General features: G+C 43.0%; 1 protein-coding gene across 1 annotated transcript in view; it reads right to left on the reverse strand.

Moving 5' to 3' along the window:
* LOC124006326 (calsyntenin-2-like) overlaps positions 1-24,460 on the reverse strand; it is a 521,555-nt gene that overhangs the window by 156,438 nt on the left and 340,657 nt on the right. The window contains exon 3 of the mRNA XM_046316283.1: positions 17,457-17,652. Coding sequence (XP_046172239.1) covers positions 17,457-17,652 — 196 coding nt within the window. The remainder of the gene's footprint in view (positions 1-17,456; positions 17,653-24,460) is intronic.

The following is a 24,460-nucleotide window of genomic DNA, read 5'->3' on the forward strand; positions in this document are numbered from 1 at the left end:
GTGCTGTTGGTGGAATACAACATATGGAATGGCTGGGGGACCCAAGGATTGGTTTGGGATACTGCAAGAAGTAGTAAGAGCTGGTTGGTTGAGGTTTGTTTTATATGCTGTTGTGGTTAAGATGTTGTGGTTAACCTAATGATACCAAGGTAATCTACTACCTACTAATGAATAACCCTCTGGCTAGTTAACCCAGTTATACCCAGGTAATCTACTACCTACTAATGAATAACCCTCTGGCTAGTTAACCCAGTTATACCCAGGTAATCTACTACCTACTAACGAATAACCCTCTGGCTAGTTAACCCAGTGATACCAAGGTAATCTACTACCTACTAACGAATAACCCTCTGGCTAGTTAACCCAATGATACCAAGGTAATCTACTACCTACTAATGAATAACCCTCTGGCTAGTTAACCCAGTTATACCCAGGTAATCTACTACCTACTAAAGAATAACCCTCTGGCTAGTTAACCCAGTTATACCACATCAGAGACACCCCATTCATCACCTAGTAAAGTACTTATCACATTAGATTTATCTTGAATTGAAACAACTATTAACCCACAATGTGTTAATCAATACTCTTCCTCTGGTCATGTAGAATAAAGTCAACTGATTGCATAATCAATTGACTGATTCATTCATTGACAAGAGGGTGATGGATTGAGGTCACACAAATGAAGTTTGATGAGCTTGAGAAACAAATAGACAATGACAACACTACCCCAGTGAGCTGTGTGAGAAAAGCATAACAGACCTGGTATATTGTTTAGGATTAAGATAATGCCAATCATGATAACACTGGAGTTATCCTCTTCGCATCAGATCCAAAACCCTGTCAGACATCTTCTGGGCCAGTGATTCCACATTGACAACAACAGGAGACAGCAGGAGGCTGGACGCCTTCACACCATCTTATCTCTCTGTGCCACATAGCCAGTGGGCACTTTGTTTCTTTCCATTTGAACACAAACAAACACTTGCAAGTCTACACCCCCCCCCCCAGGCATCAACTGTGCTAACAGTAATGCTAAGTGCTATCATCAGCAGGCCACAGCCAGCAAGGGTAAAACTAAGTGCTAGGCTCAGCAGTAACAGGCCACAGCCAGACAGGGTAAAACTAAGTGCTAGCCTCAGCAGTAACAGGCCACAGCCAGACAGGGTAATGCTAAGTGCTAGCCTCAGCCATAACAGGCCACAGCCAGACAGGGTAATGCTAAGTGCTAGCCTCAGCAGTAACAGGCCACAGCCAGATAGGGTAATGCTAAGTGGTAGCCTCAGCAGTAACAGTGCCACAGCCAGACAGTGTCATGACTGTCCAGTGAGGATCCAATGGGGTAAATCAGCTTAGCAATGGTTGACAGTAATCAGACCTCTCTCGCCCACAGCAGAGGGGAGGAGGTAGCTGGTGGGGGTTGACAGTTCACAACCTGTTGTAAATTCCAGGAGAAGAGAGATCTCCCTCTCCAAAATACACAGAGGAAAGTTCTTTGTTAAACCACTTGCTCCTACCCGACACGCAGGCGTCCCATCTAGACATCTGGAAATGCAAATGCGCTACGCTAAATGCTAATAGCACTCGTTAAAACTCAAACGTTCATTAAAATACACATGCAGGGTACTGAATTAAAGCTACACTCGTTGTGAATCCAGGCAACAAGTCAGATTTTTAAAATGCTTTTCGGCGAAAGCATTAGAAGCTATTATCTGATAGCATGTAACACCCCAAAAGACCCGCAGGGGACGTAAACAAAAGAATGAGCATAGTCGGCGCTACACAAAACGCACAAATAAAATATAAAACATTCATTACCTTTGACCATCTTCTTTGTTCGCACTCCTAGATGTCCCATAAACATCACTATTGGGTCTTTTTTTCGATTAAATCGGTCCATATATAGCCTAGATATCGATCTATGAAGACTGTGATCAAGGAAGAAAATAGCGTTTTATAACGTAACGTCATTTTTTTTAATAAAAAAAGTTGACGATAAATACGAAATACTTTTGTAATGCAACTTTAGGTATTAGTAAACGTTAATAAGCGATCAAATTGATCACGAGACGATGTATATTCTATAGCTGTACGTCTGGAAATAATGTCTGGGTAAATCTCCGGTCAGAGACCGGAAGAAAGGCGCTACCTTGTGCCCGTTTGACCAAGAAACAAATTGTAGGCAAATGACAAGACTGTTGATATCGTGTGGAAGCTGTAGGTATTGCAACCTTGGCCCCATTTAATGTGGTTCACATTCAACAATGGGTTCTAGTGGCGCATGGATATATTTTTGCATTTTCAGTGATCAGATTTTCCTGCGCTTTTCATCACTCCAGTCAAAACAGGCTCTGCTAACGGTCAATTCCATTAATTTGCTATGGGCTCGCTGTCACTACTTCTACCGAAGTAGTTACCTCTCCTTGTTCGGGCGGTGCTCGGCGTTCGACGTCACCGGTCTTCTAGCCATCATTGATCCTTTTTTCATTTTCCATTGGTTTTGTCTTGTCTTCCCACACACCTGTTTTCAATGTGTATTTAAGCCTCTGTTTCCCCTCATGTCTTTGTCAGAGATTGATTTGTTGTCAGTGTAGTGTGATTGTTTGTATAGGTGCGCGTCGGGTCTTCGTACCCATGTTTTGTTTGTACATTTATTGTTATGGAGCATACTCGTGGAACTTTATTAAAATACTCCATATTTAAACTCCATTTGACTCTCCTGCGCCTGACTTCCCTGCCACCTATTTCACCTATGCGTGACACTCGCACTATTGTTCCAGTTTATTTGCCAAGGAAGAGTACATGATCAGTGAATATATTCAATGTACAGGCCACAATGTGGGAATCTCATGTGTGGTAATAACTACAGCACATGTAAATAGGACTTGCATCCTTGGTGCAATACATTTATTATATTCTACTTTATCCATATGTAACAGTATATCTTCCGTCCCTCTCCTCACCCCTGGGCTTGAACCAGGGACCCTCTGCACAAATTGACAGACATCCTTGAAGCATCGGTACCCATCGCTCCACAAAAGCTGTGGCTTTTGCAGAGCAGTGACATCACTGATTGAAATGCTATTAGCGTGCACCCCACTGACTAGTTAGCCATTTCACACCAGTTACACATAGACTTCATTACTGCCATTCAGACTTGAAGTTGATACCACAACTAAGATAGCTGAGGTTCATAGATAGGTTCTGAACTAAGGTTCTGAACTAATATTCATACCAAACGTTTTAGGGTTCATACACAGATCGGCTACACATAGCTACACATCCATAGGCATACAGATGTGTTAAAGCAAGTAAATAGTTAGCTATGTTACTTCAGCTGTATCGCAAGACAAGCTTACACAATTATACATTCAATTGCAGTAAATACTTTAGCAAGCTAGATTATTCTGCTGGTTTTCTCAGGAGTCCCTAAAACATCAAACAACACAAATTACAAATTCATTCTCCCAAAACTAGCTAGCTGCCTAATGTTAGCTTGTCAGTTAACTTGCTAAATAGCGATTTTCATAAATTAACTTTATGACAAAGAAATATGCACAAACGTTTGTCTCTACATTAACATATTCCTCTCAATTGTAAACTTTTTCAATCATCTTCACCCAGGGACGGGTGACTCACGTCAAAATTCGTCATTGGAACCACTCGATATGATTGGTCATATAAAAACCTTGGGACCCAAATGCATAATGAGTGCTCTAACTCCCCCTTGTGGTGGTCTGGAGCAATGAAGCGATGGCGCTGTGTACGTCCCGCGGTGCAAGCTCGCAATTTTTAAAGGCGGAACCATTGTATCTTCCCAGGAGCATCTTCCAGAGTGAACAACAGTAGAAGAGACGGGACCGGACCCTTTTGGACAATCAGAGCCTTACAAGCATGGTGCTGAAAGGCCAAACCATCACCCTTCCTAAGAGGGCTGGTTCTGACAGAGATAAGCAGCGATCAAAGGCACTCACATGTAAATACATTCATGATTTCTTATTCCACATGTGCGGAGGTTCGTGTGCAAAGTCTATGATTACTGTGAGAATAGTTCTAAAGTATATCAATTATATACAATTTCTCTCTATATCCCCCCCTTCTCATTTTCTGTGTAACAAGCCACCATATGTTGTCAGTCCATTAGGAACCTTTTACTCATGTGTTAAGTGTGAATGTTTATTCTGTGTTATTATTTAGTTAGCTAGTAAATACATAATTAAACCAATTTGTGTAGTACAGATTCATGATTAAGGCTGGGTTTTTTGCAGATGCATGACGATACGAATGTTCAGAATGATGATATGATAAGAGGTTATGAATTAATACGTTGACTGTTTCATGGATGTGATAGGTAAAGACCTTTAGTGTTTAATTCGGAAGATGGTAACTCTTTAAACAACCTCTCTCATGGTGCCACAAAATCCTAATGAGTTAATTGTCACATGATTAATTTAATCAGGTAACAATTAAACATAGTTCGTTGATTCGATAAATAACAGTCATCAGATTAGTGAAAGTAAAGTCACGACAACAGGGTAATGCTAAGTGCTAGCCTCAGCAGTAACAGTGCCACATCCAGCCTGTACTGTATGTAGCATCAGCACCAGTGGTAAGCTGTAAATCCCTCTGCAGCTTGACCTGTCATATTAATGTGTCTCTCTCATAACCCCCCCTCTCTGGATGGGGCCAAACATATGTTACACCCCACTGGGGATTGGAGGGAGGGATGGTTGATGGGATAAGGGTGAGGTGGAGGGTGGGAGAGTGGCACAGGAACACATCTGTTTGAAAACAGATGCCTGGCTTCCATTCCCTCTCCAGTGCCAGTGAGGGTTCCTGGAGAGGAGAGGAGAGGAGAGTAGAGAGAGAGAGAGAGAGAGAGAGAGAGAGAGAGAGAGAGAGAGAGAGAGAGAGAGAGAGAGAGAGAGAGAGAGAGAGAGAGTGTGTGCGCGCGTGAGTTCAGTAGGCATGGTGCCACACCTGCTCCAGCCTCAGGCCATGCTCTCTGCTCTACAACACAACACAAAGCTGATGAAAATGATCTAGAATAGACAAGGGGCAACCTAAAAAGACACAAATGCATCCAAATGACCAAGGTGTATAGAAAATCTCATACCAAAACTATCTGTATTATCGAATAAAGACAGAACACAAGAGGATCTTGTAGGCTACATGACAATATGTAGACCAATCCATTCCGATCCAAAGGAAGGTGTATCTATATATGACCGGGTAATCCTAGTCTTTTTTAGGCCTGGCGTTGGGGCTCTTTCCTCTTCCCCTTAGCAGACCCCTAGGGTAGTGCTTCCACCATGACACGTGTCAGATACGACAGGTGTAAGACCTTCATTTGATCACCCTTTTTTTGAATGACTATCTCATCTCAGTACCCCACACATACAGTACAATTATCTGTAAGGTCCCTCAGTCGAGCAGTGAATTTCAAACACAGATTCAAATACCAGGGAGGTTTTCCAATGCCTCGGTAAGAAGAAGGGTACCTATTGGTTAAAAAAATCAGACATTGAATATCCCTTTGAGCATTGTGAAGTTATTATTAACACTTTGGATGGCGCCTCAATACACCCAGTCACTACAAAGATACAGGCGTCCTTCCTAACTCAGTTTCCAGAGGAAGGCCAATGGCGACATTTAAACAGTTACACAGTTTAATGGCTGTGATAGGAGAAAACTGAAGATTAATCAACAACATTGTAGTTACTCCAAAATACTAACTTAAATGACAGAGTGAAAAGAAGAAAGCCTGTACAGAATAAAAATATTCCAAAACATGTATCCTGTAATTACTAAAGTAATACTGCCACAAAAAAATAGTTTGGTCTTGAATACAAAGTATTATGTTTGGGGTAAATCCAATACAAGACATTGCTGAGTATTACTCTCCATATTTTCAAGCATAGTAGTGGCTGCATCATGTTACGGGTATGCTTGATATCATTAAGGACTGCGGGAGTTTTTCAGGAAAAAAAGAAATGAAATGGTGCTAAGTACAGGCACAATCCTAGAGGAAAACCTGGTTCGGTCGGCTTTCCACCAGACACTGGGATATGAATTCACCTTTCAGCAGGACAACAAGCTAAAACACAAGGCCACATCTACACTGGTGTTGCTTACTAAGACAACAGTGAATGTTTTTGAGTAACAGGTTTGACTTAAATATACTTGACTTGAAAATGATTGTATAGTAATGATCAACAAACAATTTGACAGAGCTTGAAGAATTTTGAAAAGAATAATGGGCAAATGCTGCACAAGCCAGTGTGGAAAGCTTTTAGAGACTTACCCAGAAAGACTGCCAAAAGTGCATGTACCATGTATTGACTCATGGATGTGAATACTTTTGTAAATGGTATTTCTGTATTTGAATAAATTTGAATAACTTTCTCAAAACATGTTTTCAATTTGTCATTATGGGGTATTGTGTGTAGATGGGTGAGAAAAAAAACAAATGTAATCTGTTATTGAATTCAGGCTGTAACAACAAAATGTGGAACAAGTAAATGGGCATGAATACTTTCTGAAGGCACTGAATATCACAATGCATCATGACAGCTTATAATGAGTGACAGCTCTTTGCTCACAATCGCTTATGTGAGAGTGTGTGTGTGCATGTGTCGGTATGGGTATGTGTATGTACGTACAGTGCCTTGCAAAAGTATTCATCCCCCTTGGCGTTTTTCCTATTTTGTTGTTTCGACCTGTAATTTAAATGGATTTTTATTTGGATTTCATGTAATGGACAAACACAAAACAGTCCAAATTGGTGAAGTGAAATGCAAAAAATAACTGATAAAAAAACAGAAAAGTGGTGTGTGCGTATATGTATTTACCCCCCTTTACTATGAAGACCCTAATAAGATCTGGTGCAAACAATTACCTTCAGAAGTCACATTAGTTAAATAAAGTCCACCTGTGTGCAATCTAAGTGTCACATGATCTGTCACATGATCTCAGTATACATACATACACCTGTTCTTAAAGGCCCCAGTGTCTGCAACCCCACTAAGCAAGGGGCACCACCAAGCAAGCGGCACCATGAAGACCAAGGAGATCTCCAAACAGGTCAGGGATAAAGTTGTGGAGAAGTACAGATCAGGGTTGGGTTATAAAAAAAAGAACATTCCACGGAACACCTATTATTACACCTATTATACCTATTATATATATTATAAAAAAATAGAAAGAATATAGCACCACAACAAACTTGCCAAGAGAGGGCCGCCCACCAAAACCGACCAGGCAAAGAGGACAATAATCAGAGAGGCAAAAAAGAGACCAAAGGTAACCTTGAAGGAGCTGCAAAACTCCACAGCTGAGACTGGAGTATCTGTCCATGGGACCACTTCAAGCCGTACACTCCACAGAACTGGGCTTTACGGAAGAGTGGCCAGAAAAAAGCCATTGCTTAATTAAAGAAAAGAAAAACACATTTGGTGTTCACCAAAAGGCATGCGGGAGACTCCTCAAACATATGGAAGAAGGTACTCTGGTCAGATGAGACCACAATTGAGCTTTTTGGCCATCAAGGAAAACATGATGTCTGGTGAAAACCCAACACCTCTCATCACCCCGAGAACCCCAAGTTTTTCATCAACAGGGACTGGGAAACTGGTCAGAATTGAAGGAATGATGGTGTTAAAATACAGGGAAATTCTTGAGGGAAACCTGTTTCAGTCTTCCAGAGATTTGAGACTGGGATGGAGGTTCACCTTCCAGCAGGACAATGACTCTAAGCATACTGCTAAAGAAACCTTTGAGTGGTTTAAGGGGAAACATTGAAATGTCTTGGAATGGCCTAGTCAAAGCCCAGACCTCAATAAAATTGAAAATATGTGGTATGACTTAAAGATTGCTCTACACCAGGGGAACCCATCCAACTTGAAGGAGCTGGAGCAGTTTTGCCTTGAAGAATGGCCACAAATCCCATTGGCTAGTTGTGCCAGTTTATAGACAAATACTCCAAGCGACTTGCTGTCACGCCCTGACCTTAGAAATCTTTTTCATGTCTCTATTTGGTTTGGTCAGGGTGTGATTTGGGATGGGTATTCTATGTTCTATTATTTGTATTTCTATGTTTTGGCCGGGTAGGGTTCTCAATCAGGGACAGCTGTCTATCGTTGTCTCTGATTGAGAACCATACTTACTGTCTTTGTGGGAAGTTGACTTTGTTTATGTCACCTAGCCTTTAGCTTAACGATTTGTTTAGTAGTGTTTATTCTTTTGTTCGGAGTCTTTTCTAAATCAAATAATATGTACGCTCACCACGCTGCACCTTGGACCAGTTCTTTCAATGACCATGACACTTGCAGCTGTAATTGCTGCAAAAGGTGGCTCTACAAAATATTGACTTTTTTTGGGGGGGGGGGGGTGAATAGTTATGCACGCTCAAGTTTTCTGTTATTTTGTCTTAGTTGTTTGTTTCACAATAAAAAATATTTTGCATTTTCAAAGTGGTAGGCATTTTGTGTAAATCAAATTATACAACCCCACTAAAAATATATATTTTAGGCCTCCCGAGTGGCGCAGTGGTCTAAGGCAAGAGAGCTGGTTTAACTGAGTCAGGTTTGTAGGCCGCCTTGCTCGCACATGCTTTCCCACACCTTTTCTATGTGATTGAGGTCAGGGCTTTGTGATAGCCACTCCAATACCTTGACTTTGTTGTCAAGCCATTTTACCACAACTTTGGAAGTACGCTTGGTGCGTACATCCCTCTAGTGGTGTGGGGGCTGTGCTTTGGCAAAGTGGGTGGGGTTATATCCTTCCTGTTTGGCCCTGTCCGGGGGTGTCCTCGGATGTGGCCACAGTGTCTCCTGACCCCTCCTGTCTCAGCCTCCAGTATTTATGCTGCAGTAGTTTATGTGTCGGGGGGGCTAGGGTCAGTTTGTTATATCTGGAGTACTTCTCCTGTCCTATTCAGTGTCCTGTGTGAATCTAAGTGTGCGTTCTCTAATTCTCTCCTCCTCTCTTTCTTTCTCTCTCTCGGAGGACCTGAGCCCTAGGACCATGCCCCAGGACTACCTGACATGATGACTCCTTGCTGTCCCCAGTCCACCTGGCCATGCTGCTGCTCCAGTTTCAACTGGCCTGGGCCCTAGGACCATGTCCCAGGACTACCTGACATGATGGCTCCTTGCTGTCCCCAGTCCACCTGGCCATGCTGCTGCTCCAGTTTCAACTGTTCTGCCTTACTATTATTCAACCATGCTGGTCATTTATGAACATTTGAACATCTTGGCCACGTTCTGTTATAATCTCCACCCGGCACAGCCAGAAGAGGACTGGCCACCCCACATATGCTCTCTCTAATTCTCTCTTTCTTTCTCTCTCTCGGAGGACCTGAGCCCTAGGACCGTGCCCCAGGACTACCTGACATGATGGCTCCTTGCTGTCCCCAGTCCACCTGACTGTGCTGCTGCTCCAGTTTCAACTGTTCTGCCTTATTATTATTCGACCATGCTGGTCATTTATGAACATTTGAACATCTTGGTCATGTTCTGTTATAATCTCTACCCGGCACAGCCAGAAGAGGACTGGCCACCCCACATAGCCCGGTTCCTCTCTAGGTTTATTCCTAGGTTTTGGCCTTTCTAGGGAGTTTTTCCTAGCCACCGTGTTTTTACACCTGCATTGTTTGCTGTTTGGGGTTTTAGGCTGGGTTTCTGTACAGCACTTTGAGATATCAGCTGATGTACGAAGGGCTATATAAATACATTTGATTTGATTTGATTTGGTGTCATTGTCCATTTGGAAGCTTTAACTTCCTTACTGATGTCTTGAGATATTGCTTCAATATATCCACATAATTGTCCCTCCTCATGATGCCATCTACTTTGCAAGGTGCACCAGTCCCTCCTGCAGCAAAGCACCCCCACAACATGATGATGCCACCCCCGTGCTTCACGGTTGGGATGGTGTTCTTCGGCTTGCAAGCCTCTCCCTTTTTCCTCCAAACATAACGATGTTCATTATGGCCAAACAGTTCTATTTTTGTTTCATCAGATCAGAGAACATGTCTCCAAAAAGTATGATCTGAGTTGAAGGTCGGCCTTGAAATACATCCACAGGTACACCTCCAATTCACTCAAATAATGTCAATTAGCAGAATTATCAGAACCTTCTAATGCCATGACATCATTTTCTGGAATGTTCCAAGCTGTTTATTGGCACAGTCAACTTAGTGAATCTAAACTTCTGACCCACTGTAATTGTGCTACCCAGTATGTGTCTATCTGTGTGTGTGTGTGCGTGGATGTGTGTGTGCTTTTTTGAGTGAGTCTCCCTGTGTGTGTGTGTGTCCATCCGTTGAGATAATTCGTTGTTCCCAAACCTCTGCCGCAGGGAGATGAGGAACAGACGTTCTTCTCAGACTCACAAGTGACAAGTTTAATAACCGTCTCACGACGACCACCGCATGGGCAGAAACATGGCAGCTTTAGAATTACTTTTCAAGATTAGCCCTGAGAGTCTCTGTGGAGTCTGAACAACCAGGAGGTCAGGAGTTAACATCCTAGATGAGCTGCTACTACCGTCACTGACCGGGGCACTTAACCCAGACACACTTGTAGTAAACCTCCTACAACAGCCCTCCAGCACTTAAACCATGTAATAAATCTACCACTCACCGCTGATGGGGTGAGATGAGGAAATTAAATACTGTGACACTTTCACACAGGAAGTGAGAGGAGTATAAATTAATTATGACATCAACTTAGAAATACTTATATTTGTGTCTGGGTACACACATTTGGCATCAATGTGGTGGTGCTGTGACTCAGAACTAATCATGCATCCACATTACTATTTCATTAGGATTTAAAAAGCAGTATATTAAAAACATTTCATCACGCATGGTTACATTTGGAGAATAAAGGTTGTATTTTCAGAATAAAGTGCTCTGATTCGGAGTTATTGTTCAGTGGGACAATCTATTGATGTGACTCACTGGTAGTCAATGGCGATAAACCTTATTTGTTGCCATAGTGATTTGAGTTACTGTACCAGCCAAAAGTTTGGACACACCTAGTCATTCCAGGGTTTTTCTTTATTTGTACTTTTTTCTACATTGTAGAATAATAGTGATGACATTAAAAAACTATAAAATCACTCATATGGAATCTAGCAGTAACCAAAAAAGTGTTCAACAAATCAAAATATATTTTAAGTAGCTACCCTTTGCCTTGATGACAGCTTTGCACACTCTTGGAATTCAATGTAGAAATTATATTTTGATTTGTTTAACACTTTTATGGTTACTGCTAGATTCCATACGTGTTATTTCATCATTTTGATGTCTTCACTATTATTCTATAATGTAGAAAATAGTAAAATAAAATAAAAAAACTTGAATGAGTAGGTGTCGTACAAACTTTTGACTGGTACTGTACATCATTTACATTTACAATACATAAAAAATAAAAAATGTGAGTAACAGTACATAAAATGTGAGTTACAATACAGCCATGATAAAGTGGTAATGTAACCGAGTCGTTCAGAGTGATAATCATTGTTGTCAAGGCTCACTGTAACTTTCAATGAGACAACTGTGAAAGCATTCAACATCTTTTTGATTGAGAGCCAATTACACAGGTAACCACAGCATAACATGACTCAAGGCCTAAAAGTAAGGTTGTGTTATGAATGACATGAATAACACATAGAAGATTATAAGATATCCTCGAACTGGAGTCAAAGGTAACGAGAGTGAGAGGAATGAATAAGAGAAAGAGAGACGTAAACATGATTTTATTTCTCTCCTTTTCTTGCCTTTCTCATACACTACTCAATATGATAGAGGAGATATAGTAAATATAAAGTAAATATATAGGATATATTTTGGTAGGATATACTGTACTGTAGGTAGGATATATATATATATAGGATACATCGTGCATTGGGAAAGTATTCAGACCCCTCGAAATTTCCACATTTTGTTCAGTTACAGCCTTATTTTGAAATAGATTAAACTTGTTTTCCTCCTCATTAATATACAAACAGTACCCGAAAATGACAAACAAAATCAATTTTTAGAAATTTTTGGAAATATCAACTTTACCTATGTATTCAGACCATTTACTCAGTACTTTGTTGAAGCAAAGTACTGAGCAGCGATTACAGCCGAGTCTTCTTAGGTATTTTATTTTTAATTTTTAAATTTGATCTTTATTTAACTAGGCAAGTCAGTTAAGAACAAATTCTTATTTTCAATGACGGCCTAAAAACAGTGGGTTAAGTGCCTGTTCAGGGGCAGAACGACAGATTTGTACCTTGTCAGCTCGGGGAATGGAACTTACAACCTTTCGGTTACTAGCTCAACGCTCTAACCAGTAGGCTATCCTGCCGCCCCATGATGCTTCAAGGTTGGCAGACCTGTATTTGAGGAGGTTCTCCCATTCTTCTCTGAAGATCCTATCAAGCTCTCTGTCAGGTTGGATGGGGAGCGTCGCTGCACAGCTATTTTCAGGTATCTCCAGAGATGTTCGAAAGTGTTCAAGTCAAGGCTCTGGCTGGGCCACTCAAGGACATTCAATACCCGAACCACTCCTGTGTCGTCTTGGCTGTGTGCTTAGGGTCGCTGTCCTGTTGGAAGGTGAACCTTCACCCCAGTCTGAGTTCCTGAGTGCTCTGGAGCAGGTTTTCATCAAGGATCTCTCTGTACTTTTCTCCGTTCATCTTTCCCTCGATCCTGACTAGTCTTCCAGTCCATGCAGCTGAAAAACATCCCCACAGCATGATGATGCCACCACCATGCTTCACCGTATGGATAGTGCCAGGTTTCCTCCAGATGTGACCCTTGGCATTCAGGCCAAAGAGTTCAATATTGGTTTCATCAGACCAGAGAATATTGTTTCTCATGGTTTGAGAGTCCTTTAGGTGCCTTTGGTAAACTCCATGTGCCTTTTACTGAGGAGTGGTTTCCGTCTGGCAACTCTATCATAAAGGCTTGATTGGTGGAGTGCTGCAGAGATAGTTATCCTTCTGGAAGTTTTTCCCATCTCCACAGAGGAACTCTGGAGCTCTGTCAGAGTGACCATTGGGTTCTTGGTCACCTTCCTGACCAAGGCCTTTCTCGCCCGATTGCTCAGTTGGGTTCTTGGGGACCTTCAATGCTGCAGAGTTTTTCTAGTACCCTTCCCCAGATCTGTGCCTCTAAGGACAATTCCTTTGACTTCATAGCTTGGTTTTTGCTCTGACATCAACTGTCAACTGTGGGACCTTATATAGACAGGTATGTGCCTTTCCAAATCATGTCCAATCAATTGAATTTACCACAGGTGGACTCCAAGTTGTAGAAACATCTCAAGGATGCTCAATGGAAACAGGATGCACCTGAGCTCAATTTCAAAGCAAAGGTCTGAATACTAATGTAAATAAGGTATTTCTGTTTTTTATTTGTAATACATTTGCAAACATTTCTAAAAACCTGTTTTCACTTTGTCATTATGGGGTATTGTGTGTAGATTAATGAGGACTTTTTTATTTCATACCATTTTAGAATAAGGCTGTAACATAACAAAATGTGGAAAAAGTCAAGGGTCTGAATACTTTCTGAATGCACTGTAGGTATGATATAGGTAACGTGATATTAGACAACAGTGAAAGAGAGAGAGGTCAGGACGACAAGAAAAGAGACCAAGACAACTAGACAAAATGCAGAATCAGCTAAAAATACTAAAGAAAGGGAGGCAGAGGATGGCTACACCAGAAGAGAGGGAGGAATAAAGTTTAAGTGAGAGCTCAACGGTCCCTGTGTCTGATCCCGTCGCCTGTTCTCTTTACTGTGTCATTTTCTTGACTGCTCTCCTTCGGCGGAGCTGACATGTCACGTGTTATTTGGGCTGAGCCGTTGGCAGGGATTTTTTCAAACTTGAAATCTGAGAGCCACGCTGACTGACGCTCTGCTCTCCGCTCGTCCGGGTCCCTGAAATGGCCAACAGACAAGATAAGGAACGCCCGCGAAGGACAGGCTATTGAAGCTAAGACTGTCTTCTCTGAATGCTCACACAGAACCTGTGTCATAGAATGTATGTTTACATTTAGTTGTGTTACTTCATACGTCCCACAATCAGGGATAACCTGGATGATGTGTACCTACTCATTCACACACCCAGGGGCGAAACTTTAGTTTTAGAAGTGGGAGGGACATTTTTTAAAACTTTTTTTTTTATGTTGCTGGAGAACCACTCCGAACAGCCTGCCCGACCGCTCGGAGACGTCTGCTTGGTCCTAAAGCACACCGTTGCCTCGTTTTGTATGACGTTCCAATGATAAAACTGGGGGGGACAAAAATGCAATTTCATAATATGGGGGGGGACATAACCCCCTGTCCCCAGTGAAAGATGCGCCCCTGCACACACCTGCTGCTATAATTCAAGGCCTGGTGTGTGTGTGTGCGTGTGTGTGTGTGTGTGTGTGTGGGTGCGTGTGTGTGTGTGCGTGCGTGCGTGCGTGTGTGTGTGCGTGTGTAGAAGATGATAGTTTTCTGTGTGAGCTCCCGCTGAGGAAGGTGAAAGGTGTGAGCAGCAAGAGAGTAAGGAGAGATACACACAGAGTGGAAATGACACAGTCTTAAGACACCGTGGAGAAAGCAATTTCAGAGGACACCTTAGTTCATAGGTGTGTTGAATCGTTTTCATCAATGCACCACTTCAAAATAGTTTACTGGCTGTTTTCATCCTACACAGCTGAAACACCAGGGTTTCCAGGTCTAGCTAAAATGTATTTCCAAATTACCTCGGAAATGACCTCTGAAAACCCTCCCGCAAGGCCTGAAAACTAGCCCCACAAAATTTGCTTGCAGCAAAAGATGCCACATTTATCCAATAAAGCGTTTTTCCATTACGTTATCGAGCGAATAAAGAAGGAATAACGACATCATTTTTAGCGACGTAGGCTAAGAAGCCTATAATATTTATTTCCAGATGAAGAAAATGTTGCAAGATAAGATAAATCACCCTCACAGTTGAAGTCGAAAGTTTACATACACTTAGGTTGGAGTCAATATAACTCGTTTTTCAACCACTACACACATTTATTTTTAACAAAGTATAGTTTTGGCAAGTCGGTTAGGGCATCTACTTTGTGCATGACAAGTAATTTTTCCAACAATTGTTTACAGACAAATTATTTAACTTATAATTCACAGTATCACAATTCCAGTGTGTCAGAAGTTTACAAAGACTAAGTTGACTGTGCCTTTAAACAGCTTGGAAAATTCCAGACAATGGCTTTAGAAGCTTCTGATAGGCTAATTGACATCATTTGAGTCAATTGGAGGTGTAATTGTGGATCTATTTCAAGATATACCTTCAAACTCAGTGCCTCTTTGCTTGACATCATGAGAAAATCAAAAGAAAGCAGCCAAGACCTCAGAAATAAATTATAGACCTCCAAAAGTCTGGTTCATACTTGGGAGCAATTTCCAAACACCTAAAGGTACCATGTTCATCTGTACAAACAATAGTATGCAAGTATAAACATAATTAGAACATGCAGCCGTCATACCGCTCAGGAAGAAACAAAAAACCTTGTGAAGATGCTGGTGGAAACAGGTACAAAAGTATCGAATATCCACAGTAAAACGAGTTCTATTTCGCCAGAATCTGAAAGGCCGCTCAGCAAGAAAAAGCCACTGCTCCAAAACCACCATAAACAACCCAGACTACGGTTTGCCACTGCACATGGGGACAAAGATTGTACTTTTTGGAGAAATATCCTCTGGTCTGATGAAAGAAAAATTATAACTGTTTGGCGATAATGACCATCATTATGTTTGGAGGAAAAAGTGGGAGGCTTGCAAGCCAAAGAACATCATCCCAACCGTGAAGCACGGGGGTGGAAGCATCATGTTGTGGGGGTGCTTTGCTGCAGGAGGGACTGGTGCACTTCACAAAGTAGATGGCATCATGAGGAAGGACAATTATGTGGATATATTGAAGCAACATCTCAAGACATCAGTCAGGAAGTTAAAGCTTGGTCGCAAATGGGTCTTCCAAATGGACAATTACCCCAAGTATACTTCCAAAGTCATGCCAAAAATCTTAAGGACAACAAAGTCAAGGTACTGGAGTGTCCATCACAAAGCCCTGACCTCAACCCTATAGAAAATGTGTGGGCAGAACTGAAAAAGCGTATGTGAGCAAGTAGGATCTTCCAGATGTCAAGACTACAAACATTTATAAATGGCCTATTTGTGAGACTGACTTGTTAATTCAACAGGCATAGGCTAATGACTAAAATCTGGGTTAATAATTGACATTGAACTTTGCCATGGTTTGCTGAGCTAGATGCAGGTAGCCTATAGCCCTGATAGGCCGACATCTCATTTCAGGGAAAAGTCTACAGGGAACCTGAAAATAAATGTGGAGAATGATGCATTTGTGATAGAGCTGTGACCATGATCATCATTTTAATCATTTTAATTTAAATAAGTAAAAATGGCCATTAACAATGGCATAATAACTCAAGGCTATAACAACAACCTGAGTTCTAGGCGATTTATTACATATGTTTGCCAGCTCCAGGTTGGCTACACAAGTGGCTCAAATGGACATGCAATGACTCAAGTGATATCGTCATTTCAACATATATTTATTGTCTCAAATGGTAGGTTACAGTAGCCTACATTGGCATAGAATTGAATAGCCTACTTCATGGCCAACAGATGTAAATGTACCATATCATTCTACACATTTAATGGCATTTTCATTGTGGACTTTTTCCCATAACTTCCATTTCAAATGTCCACTCACGCAGTGCTCCAGACCCTAGAACTGAGCACGAGTAAAACCCTTCGCTTGATACGCTTATCCATAAGAAAAGTCGACATTAGAATTCAGTTTACTTCAAACCACCTTTGAGAAAATGTATCTAAAGAGCTGTAGTGGCCTACAGTTGTTTTCAAATGCTTTGTCACCGTTACATCAGTTCTAGCGGGTTTATATGTTTAAATGGAATAAGGAGTGTCTCCATAATGACTAATCTAAATGGTCTACCTACAACGTGCGTGCTGCTTTGTCTCCGTGACTCAGCTGCCTCTGCTGCAGCACCGTCTCAACCACACACACTCCTCCTGCTCTCCCCCACTCACTCACTCACTCACTCACTCACTCACTCACTCACTCACTCACTCACTCACTCACACACACACTCACTCACACACACACTCACTCACACACACACTCACTCACTCACACACTCACACACTCACTCACTCACTCACACACACACACACACTCACACACACACACACACTCACTCACACACTCACACACTCACTCGCTCAGTAACAGCCTCCTTACTGCCTGATAGTAGGCAGCAACGTTATTTGATTACAGTAGGCTTGGCTTCAGAGTGCAGTGTTGCAGAGAGCATAGTATTGAATCCATATGATTCATTAAGACAAACAGACAAAAATACATCCTGCCTTTCAAACTCACTTGTGTGACTTCTTCCCCCCGGTGCCCCCGGGTCCTGCTCCACAGTCATAGGCCTGAATGATAAAGGTATACTCCTTCTGAAGCTCACAGTCCACCAGGCCCCTGGCCCTCAGCTGACCCTCACCAGACGTCCCGTTCAGCACCACCGCCTCGAACGGAGCCTCCAGACCATGGATCTTAAATGCACAGATCTCCCCTGAAAAGAGAGAGAGAGAAAGACAGGGAGAGGAGGGGAGACAGGTTAGGGTGTGTTGGTTTATGTATGTGAGAGAGTGCTATACTGTAATGGAGATATGCAATGCAGGGTTTGAATACAGTTTCTCAACCAAACCCCAGGAAGTCTTATTCAGAATCATCTGAGGAGACATCGTTTCTCCACCAAACCCCAGGAAGTCTTATTCAGAATCATCTGAGGAAATCGTTTCTCCACCAAACCCCAGGAAGTATTATTCAGAATCATCTGAGGAGACATCGTTTTAAACAGCATGTGCATTGGGCTCATATAATCAGTTGAGCACTGTAAAGAATACCTCTGATCATTCCAATTCCCTGGAAGGTTCCGGTTAAATTTTTGAGCAGGCAGAGAAACAACAACAACAATAACAACAAAAATATGAATCCACAGCGGAGTCACCCACAAAGTCACCCTCTCTGGAACAGGACTAACAAACTCACTCATTCAACAACGAATCACTCTCCTGAAGATGCCAAGGACAAACCAGCCCGCCCACAGTCTGCCGCTCACTCCCATCACGCATTGTTACTCCAGATTGTACAAACAATCAACAACTTAGTAACAAAAAACTTGATTAAAAAAAACAAAAACACTACCTCTCAAAGTCACCCTGGTTCGTTTGAGAGACAATGAGGGAACAGCAAATCATTTTACAAAGCTACACAATGAGGCAGACCAAAACAAAAGAGCAAAATGTCTCATCTCCTACAGAGGAAGTGTCGAAATTACAATTTGTCCACAGGGGAGAGAGAGAGATTGAAAAAAGAGAGAGAGAGAGAGAGAGAGAGAGATGGGGGGAGAGAGAGAGAGAGAGAGAGAGAGAGAGAGAGAGAGAGAGAGAGAGAGAGAGAGAGAGAGAGAGAGAGAGAGAGAGAGAGAGAGAGAGAGAGAAAGAGAGAGAGAGGTTGGACAAAGCAGTCTGTTTTGGAGTTGGCGAGGTGAATGCTTTAGATGCGTGGCGCTTGCCTGCGTTTTTACTGGGGGATTTGAGGAAATCACTTAGCACGAGTTATAAACTCTGACTTGTGACGGCTAATTGCGCCGATATCACTTAAACTAACAGGAAGGACTAAATTGGATTCCGCCAAAGCATTGTGTGCGCATCGCTGCTGGCTAGTTGTGATAAGAGCAACTTTATTTTCCCCTCCTTCCCTTTCTCTTCCCTTTCATCCCGGTCGAACATAATCTCATCTCCTTCTACAGCGGGAGTGTTGAAATTACAATTTGAAAGAGAGAGAGAGAGAGAGAGAGAGAGAGAGAGAGAGAGAGAGAGAGAGAGAGAGAGAGAGAGAGAGAGAGAGAGAGAGAGAGAGAGAGAGAGAGAGAGAGAAAGAAGGACATGGGGAGATGGAGAAAGAGAATGAGAGCAAGAGAGTAGGAGCTAGGAGACAGAGAGAAAGAGAATGAGAGAGAGAGAGAAAGAGAGCTACTCAGTAGGCTGTGTAAGACTTCGCCTTTGTATTACCTGAACAATAACTTATCAGAAATAAATGGGCTCCTACAATGCAAAGAGGCATAGAAGCTGTGTGGGAAAATAATCAGAAAAAGACAGCAAAGCAAATGGCGTGTGACGAGGAGAGGTAATGGTCTCGATGGGTGAAGTTGCCTTGATACCACAAAAAAACATATATTTTTTTAAATCCATCACTGTGGTAGGAAAAATAAACCTAGTATACATCCGAATATACAACTGCAGGACACTGCAAAATACAACAGTCAAAACTGCCATCTTCTTTTGCAAGGGGACAGCCAAGTGAAGTAGTTTCCCACTATTAAGGGGAATATGCTAATGATATGCTAAACTCTTCCTCCTCCACCTCAGTGCATGGCAGGACGAGGAACACCTACAACTAATTTGTGATTACATTTTACCTCAGGGAGCGGAGAGGGGTCAAGGTGACCAACATTGACCGTCATGCCAGACCTCCTCTTTTACAAAGTTGAATGAATAAACACATGGCCTCGCGCTGGGCTGCTAGCTGCTTGTCACACCTCCAGGCTGATATCAGATCCCCCAGCAGAGGAGAGCCTTTCTGAGGGACAGATTAGCTTTGAACCGTTGGCCCCGGCTCAGCTTCGGCTCGGCAGCAGCATGGTAACGGTAACAGATGTTGGGGAGCACTTGGCAGAGCTGTGGGACTCGCCACCCTAATTGCTGCGATAAATTGTTAGCTAAATATGTGTCTCTGTGTCACATTAGCCTTTTATGAGGTAGATTTATGATTGGAAAAATCCAGGCAACGGCATGGTAGTCTTCAAGGAGATCCCCGGCACGGCCACGTTCTAATCTAATGGATGCAAATGAATGAGACATTATTAGTAGATGGCAGTGAGAAGGAGCAGGAACTAGATGTCATGGTTCTAGTTTAAGTTCTACAGAGGGGCACTGAGTTACCCACGTTAAGAAATGCTATCAAGGGGACTAAATTAGGTTATTATCAGTAGTACCAGTGGTGGGGTGTGTTTTTGTAGCCTGAGGGCCGTGTCAGGGACACGGGGCCAAAACACTCTGGGGGACCCCAATCATTATCAGACCTGACAGATCATCTCTGAGAAGACGAGCCAGATCAGAAAACACACATAAATGCCTGGGCCAAAGCATGCACTCACACACAGCACTGTTTACAAGCCCTTAAGTGTTTGAGGTTATCAGTCAGAGGTTGTTGATAAGAGCAGAGAGAGATGCAGGGATGGTGGCAGGGGAGATGAAAGGGGAGTTTGGGAGTAAGAACATGGGCACTGCCTGAGGCATATTCTGATTTCACTGCTGGAGAGTGACCACACACACACACACACACACACACACACACACACACACACACACACACACACACACACACACACACACACACACACACACACACACACACACACACACACACACACACACACACACACACACACGCACACACACACACACGCACACACGCACACACGCACGCACACACACACGCACACACACGCACACACACACACACACACACAGCAGTAATGCCAGGACCCCCGCTCTAATCGGGACTGACATGACTTTCATTCTCCTACTGTTGGAACACACACAACACGACAGACTGAAAATACACTACCCTACTGAAAATACACTACCCTACTGAAAATACACTACCCTACTGAAAATACACTACCCTACTGAAAATACACTACCCTACTGAAAATACACTACCCTACTGAAAATACACTACCCTACTGAAAATACACTACCCTACTGAAAATGCACTACCCTACTGAAAATGCACTACCCTACTGAAAATGCACTACCCTACTGAAAATACACTACCCTACTGAAAATACACTACCCTACTGAAAATACACTACCCTACTGAAAATACACTACCCTACTGAAAACACACTTCCCTACTGAAAACACACTACCCTACTGAAAACACACTACCCTACTGAAAACACACTACCCTACTGAAAATACAGTACCCTACTGAAAACACACTACCCTACTGAAAATGCACTACCCTACTGAAAATACACTACCCTACTGAAAGCACACTACCCTACTGAAAACACACTACCCTACTGAAAATACACTACCCTACTGAAAGCACACTACCCTACTGAAAATGCACTACCCTACTAAAAAAGCACTACCCTACTGAAAATACACTACCCTACTGAAACTACACTACCCTACTGAAAATACACTACCCTACTGAAAATACACTACCCTACTGAAAATACACTACCCTACTGAAAACACACTACCCAACAAGAAACACACTACCCTACTGAAAATACACTACCCTACTGAAAATACACTACCCTACTGAAAGTACACTACCCTACTGAAAATACACTACCCTACTGAAGACACACTACCCAACAAGAAACACACTACCCTACTGAAAGCACACTACCCTACTGAAAACACACTACCCTACTGAAAGCACACTACCCTACTGAAAACACACTACCCCACACTACCCTCTATCTAATCACATTATACAATATAAATGTTTCTCAATCCTTTTAGAACTTTAATTCTACATTAACCGCCTGGTACGTGTAGTATTACAACAGTTGAGCAGCTTACAGCGATAATAACACATTCATATCATCAGTAATAACATCATCAGTAAAGGGTTTATTGTGTGGTTAGTTATTGAAGACTAGCGGTGCTTTATACAACTCAGACTTTGCATCTAATTACCTAGTTATGTATTTTTCCATACCTTACCTCTGCTTCTCTTTCCCTATACTCCAACTACACACACACACACACCAATTAGCTATTGATTGCCCTCCAACCTCCTCTCTGCACTTCACTCACATATTTCTTCCACCCCCTTTCCACCCCCGGCCCTCTCTGCTGCAGGGCAGAGATAGACTGTCAGCCACATAGCTCCAGAGACAAGGCCAAATTGAAAATGCTGTAATTATGCTCTTCATGAAATGAGTCAGATGAGAAGTGAAGCTGTGTCTGTCCGTTCCTGAAGTATTAATACTAATTCAGCCTGTGTGTTCTGGCTAGAGCTTGAACTGGAGAAATCAGAGTGGTGTGAGATTGTGTGTGTGTGCGCGTGTGTGTACAGGAGATTTAATTAAGAGGGAACTCAGAAATGATTTTCTCGACCTTGTCTCATCACCCTTAATTACAGAAAGGCTGCTCTGTGTGAGTTAATGTCATCCCACTATCGCTCTGACTGACAGAGATAACCCACTGTCTCTCTGACTGACAGAGATAACCCACTGTCTCGCTGACTGACAGAGAGAACCCACTGTCTTCCTCACTGACAGAGAGAACACGGAACACACTTTCTTGTCTTTTTGGTCTGAGGTAACACATCTGTCCTCATCACACAGCTCCAGTCCTCAACACAACATGGCTGTACTGCTGCATTCTGGACCTGAAGATGTTTTAGCCTGTGTACTTAATAGCTGTTTGTAGTGCATCAGACCATGAGCCTTAATTTCTTCTCTACAGGCAGTACACTGGACGACACACAGGGTCCTAAACACATCAATGCTGTTTTACTCTGACTGATCCAGGGCAGGTTGGGTGTTTAGGAGTGCTGACACTGTGTGAGGCCCCAAACACCCACTTCCCCTTTGTCAATATACCCTAGTTAGTCACAAGACACCAGCGGCATACATGCCAAATAACTCAGCATAGACACAGGAACAGGGCCAAAACAACACACGCACACATACACACACCACCACCCAACCTCCAACCAACCGTCGATAACAGACCACCAACCAACGCATCACCAACACAGAAAACCTTACAGCAAACACACACACACAAACAGCAACAGGATATATCAATCAGTTAACCAGGCATGTGACCACTACTCTGTTAGTCAGAGAACATCCATCACCTACTGTCAGTCAATTACAGAGAGCTAACAGCAATTAGATCAATCAACAGTATAACAACAACACTGCAGATGTTTCCCCCACTGAGACCTGTATTATACAGAACTCCATGGGAATGATGGAGGGATAGAGAGATGGATGGATGGAGGGATGGAGGGATAGAGAGATGGAGGGATGGATGGATGGAGGGATAGAGAGATGGATGGATGGAAGGATGGAGGGATGGATGGATGGATGGATGGATGGAGGGAGGGAGGGATAGAGAGATGGAGGGATGGTTGGAGGGATAGAGAGATGGAGGGATGGATGATGGAAGGATGGAGGGATAGAGAGATGGAGAGATGGATGGATGGATGGATGGAGGGATGGATGGATGGATGAAGGGATAGAGAGATGGAGGGATGGAGAGATGGAGGGATGGAGAGATGGATGGATGGAGGGATGGAGGGATAGAGAGATGGAGGGATGGATGGATGGATGGATGGATGGAGGGATAGAGAGATGGAGGGATGGATGGAGGGATAGAGAGATGGAGGGATGGATGATGGAAGGATGGAGGGATAGAGAGATGGAGAGATGGATGGATGGATGGATGGATGGATGGATGGAGGGATAGAGAGATGGAGGGATGGTTGGAGGGATAGAGAGATGGAGGGATGGATGATGGAAGGATGGAGGGATAGAGAGTTGGAGAGATGGATGGATGGATGGATGGAGGGATGGATGGATGAAGGGATAGAGAGATGGAGGGATGGAGAGATGGAGGGATGGAGGGATGGAGAGATGGATGGATGGAGGGATGGAGGGATAGAGAGATGGAGGGATGGATGGATGGATGGATGGAGGGATAGAGAGATGGAGGGATGGATGGAGGGATAGAGAGATGGAGGGATGGATGATGGAAGGATGGAGGGATAGAGAGATGGAGAGATGGATGGATGGATGGATGGATGGATGGATGGATGGATGGATGGAGGGATAGAGAGATGGAGGGATGGATGGATGGATGGATGGAGGGATAGAGAGATGGAGGGATGGAGGGATGGATGGAGGGATAGAGAGATGGAGAGATGGATGGTGGAAGGATGGAGGGATAGAGAGATGGAGAGATGGATGGATGGATGGATGGATGGAGGGATGGATGGATGGATGGATGAGGGGATAGAGAGATGGAGGGATGGATGGATGGATGGAGGGATAGAGAGATGGAGGGATGGATGGATGGAGTGATAGAGAGATGGAGGGATGGATGGATGGAATGATGGAGGGATAGAGAGATGGAGGGATGGATGGATGGATGGATAGAGAGATGGAGGGATGGATGGATGAAGGGATAGAGAGATGGAGGGATGGATGGATGGAGGGATAGAGAGATGGAGGGATGGATGGAGGGATAGAGAGATGGAGGGATGGATGGATGGATGGA

The sequence above is a fragment of the Oncorhynchus gorbuscha genome, linkage group LG19, assembly GCF_021184085.1.
Source record: "Oncorhynchus gorbuscha isolate QuinsamMale2020 ecotype Even-year linkage group LG19, OgorEven_v1.0, whole genome shotgun sequence".
NCBI lineage: Eukaryota > Metazoa > Chordata > Actinopteri > Salmoniformes > Salmonidae > Oncorhynchus > Oncorhynchus gorbuscha.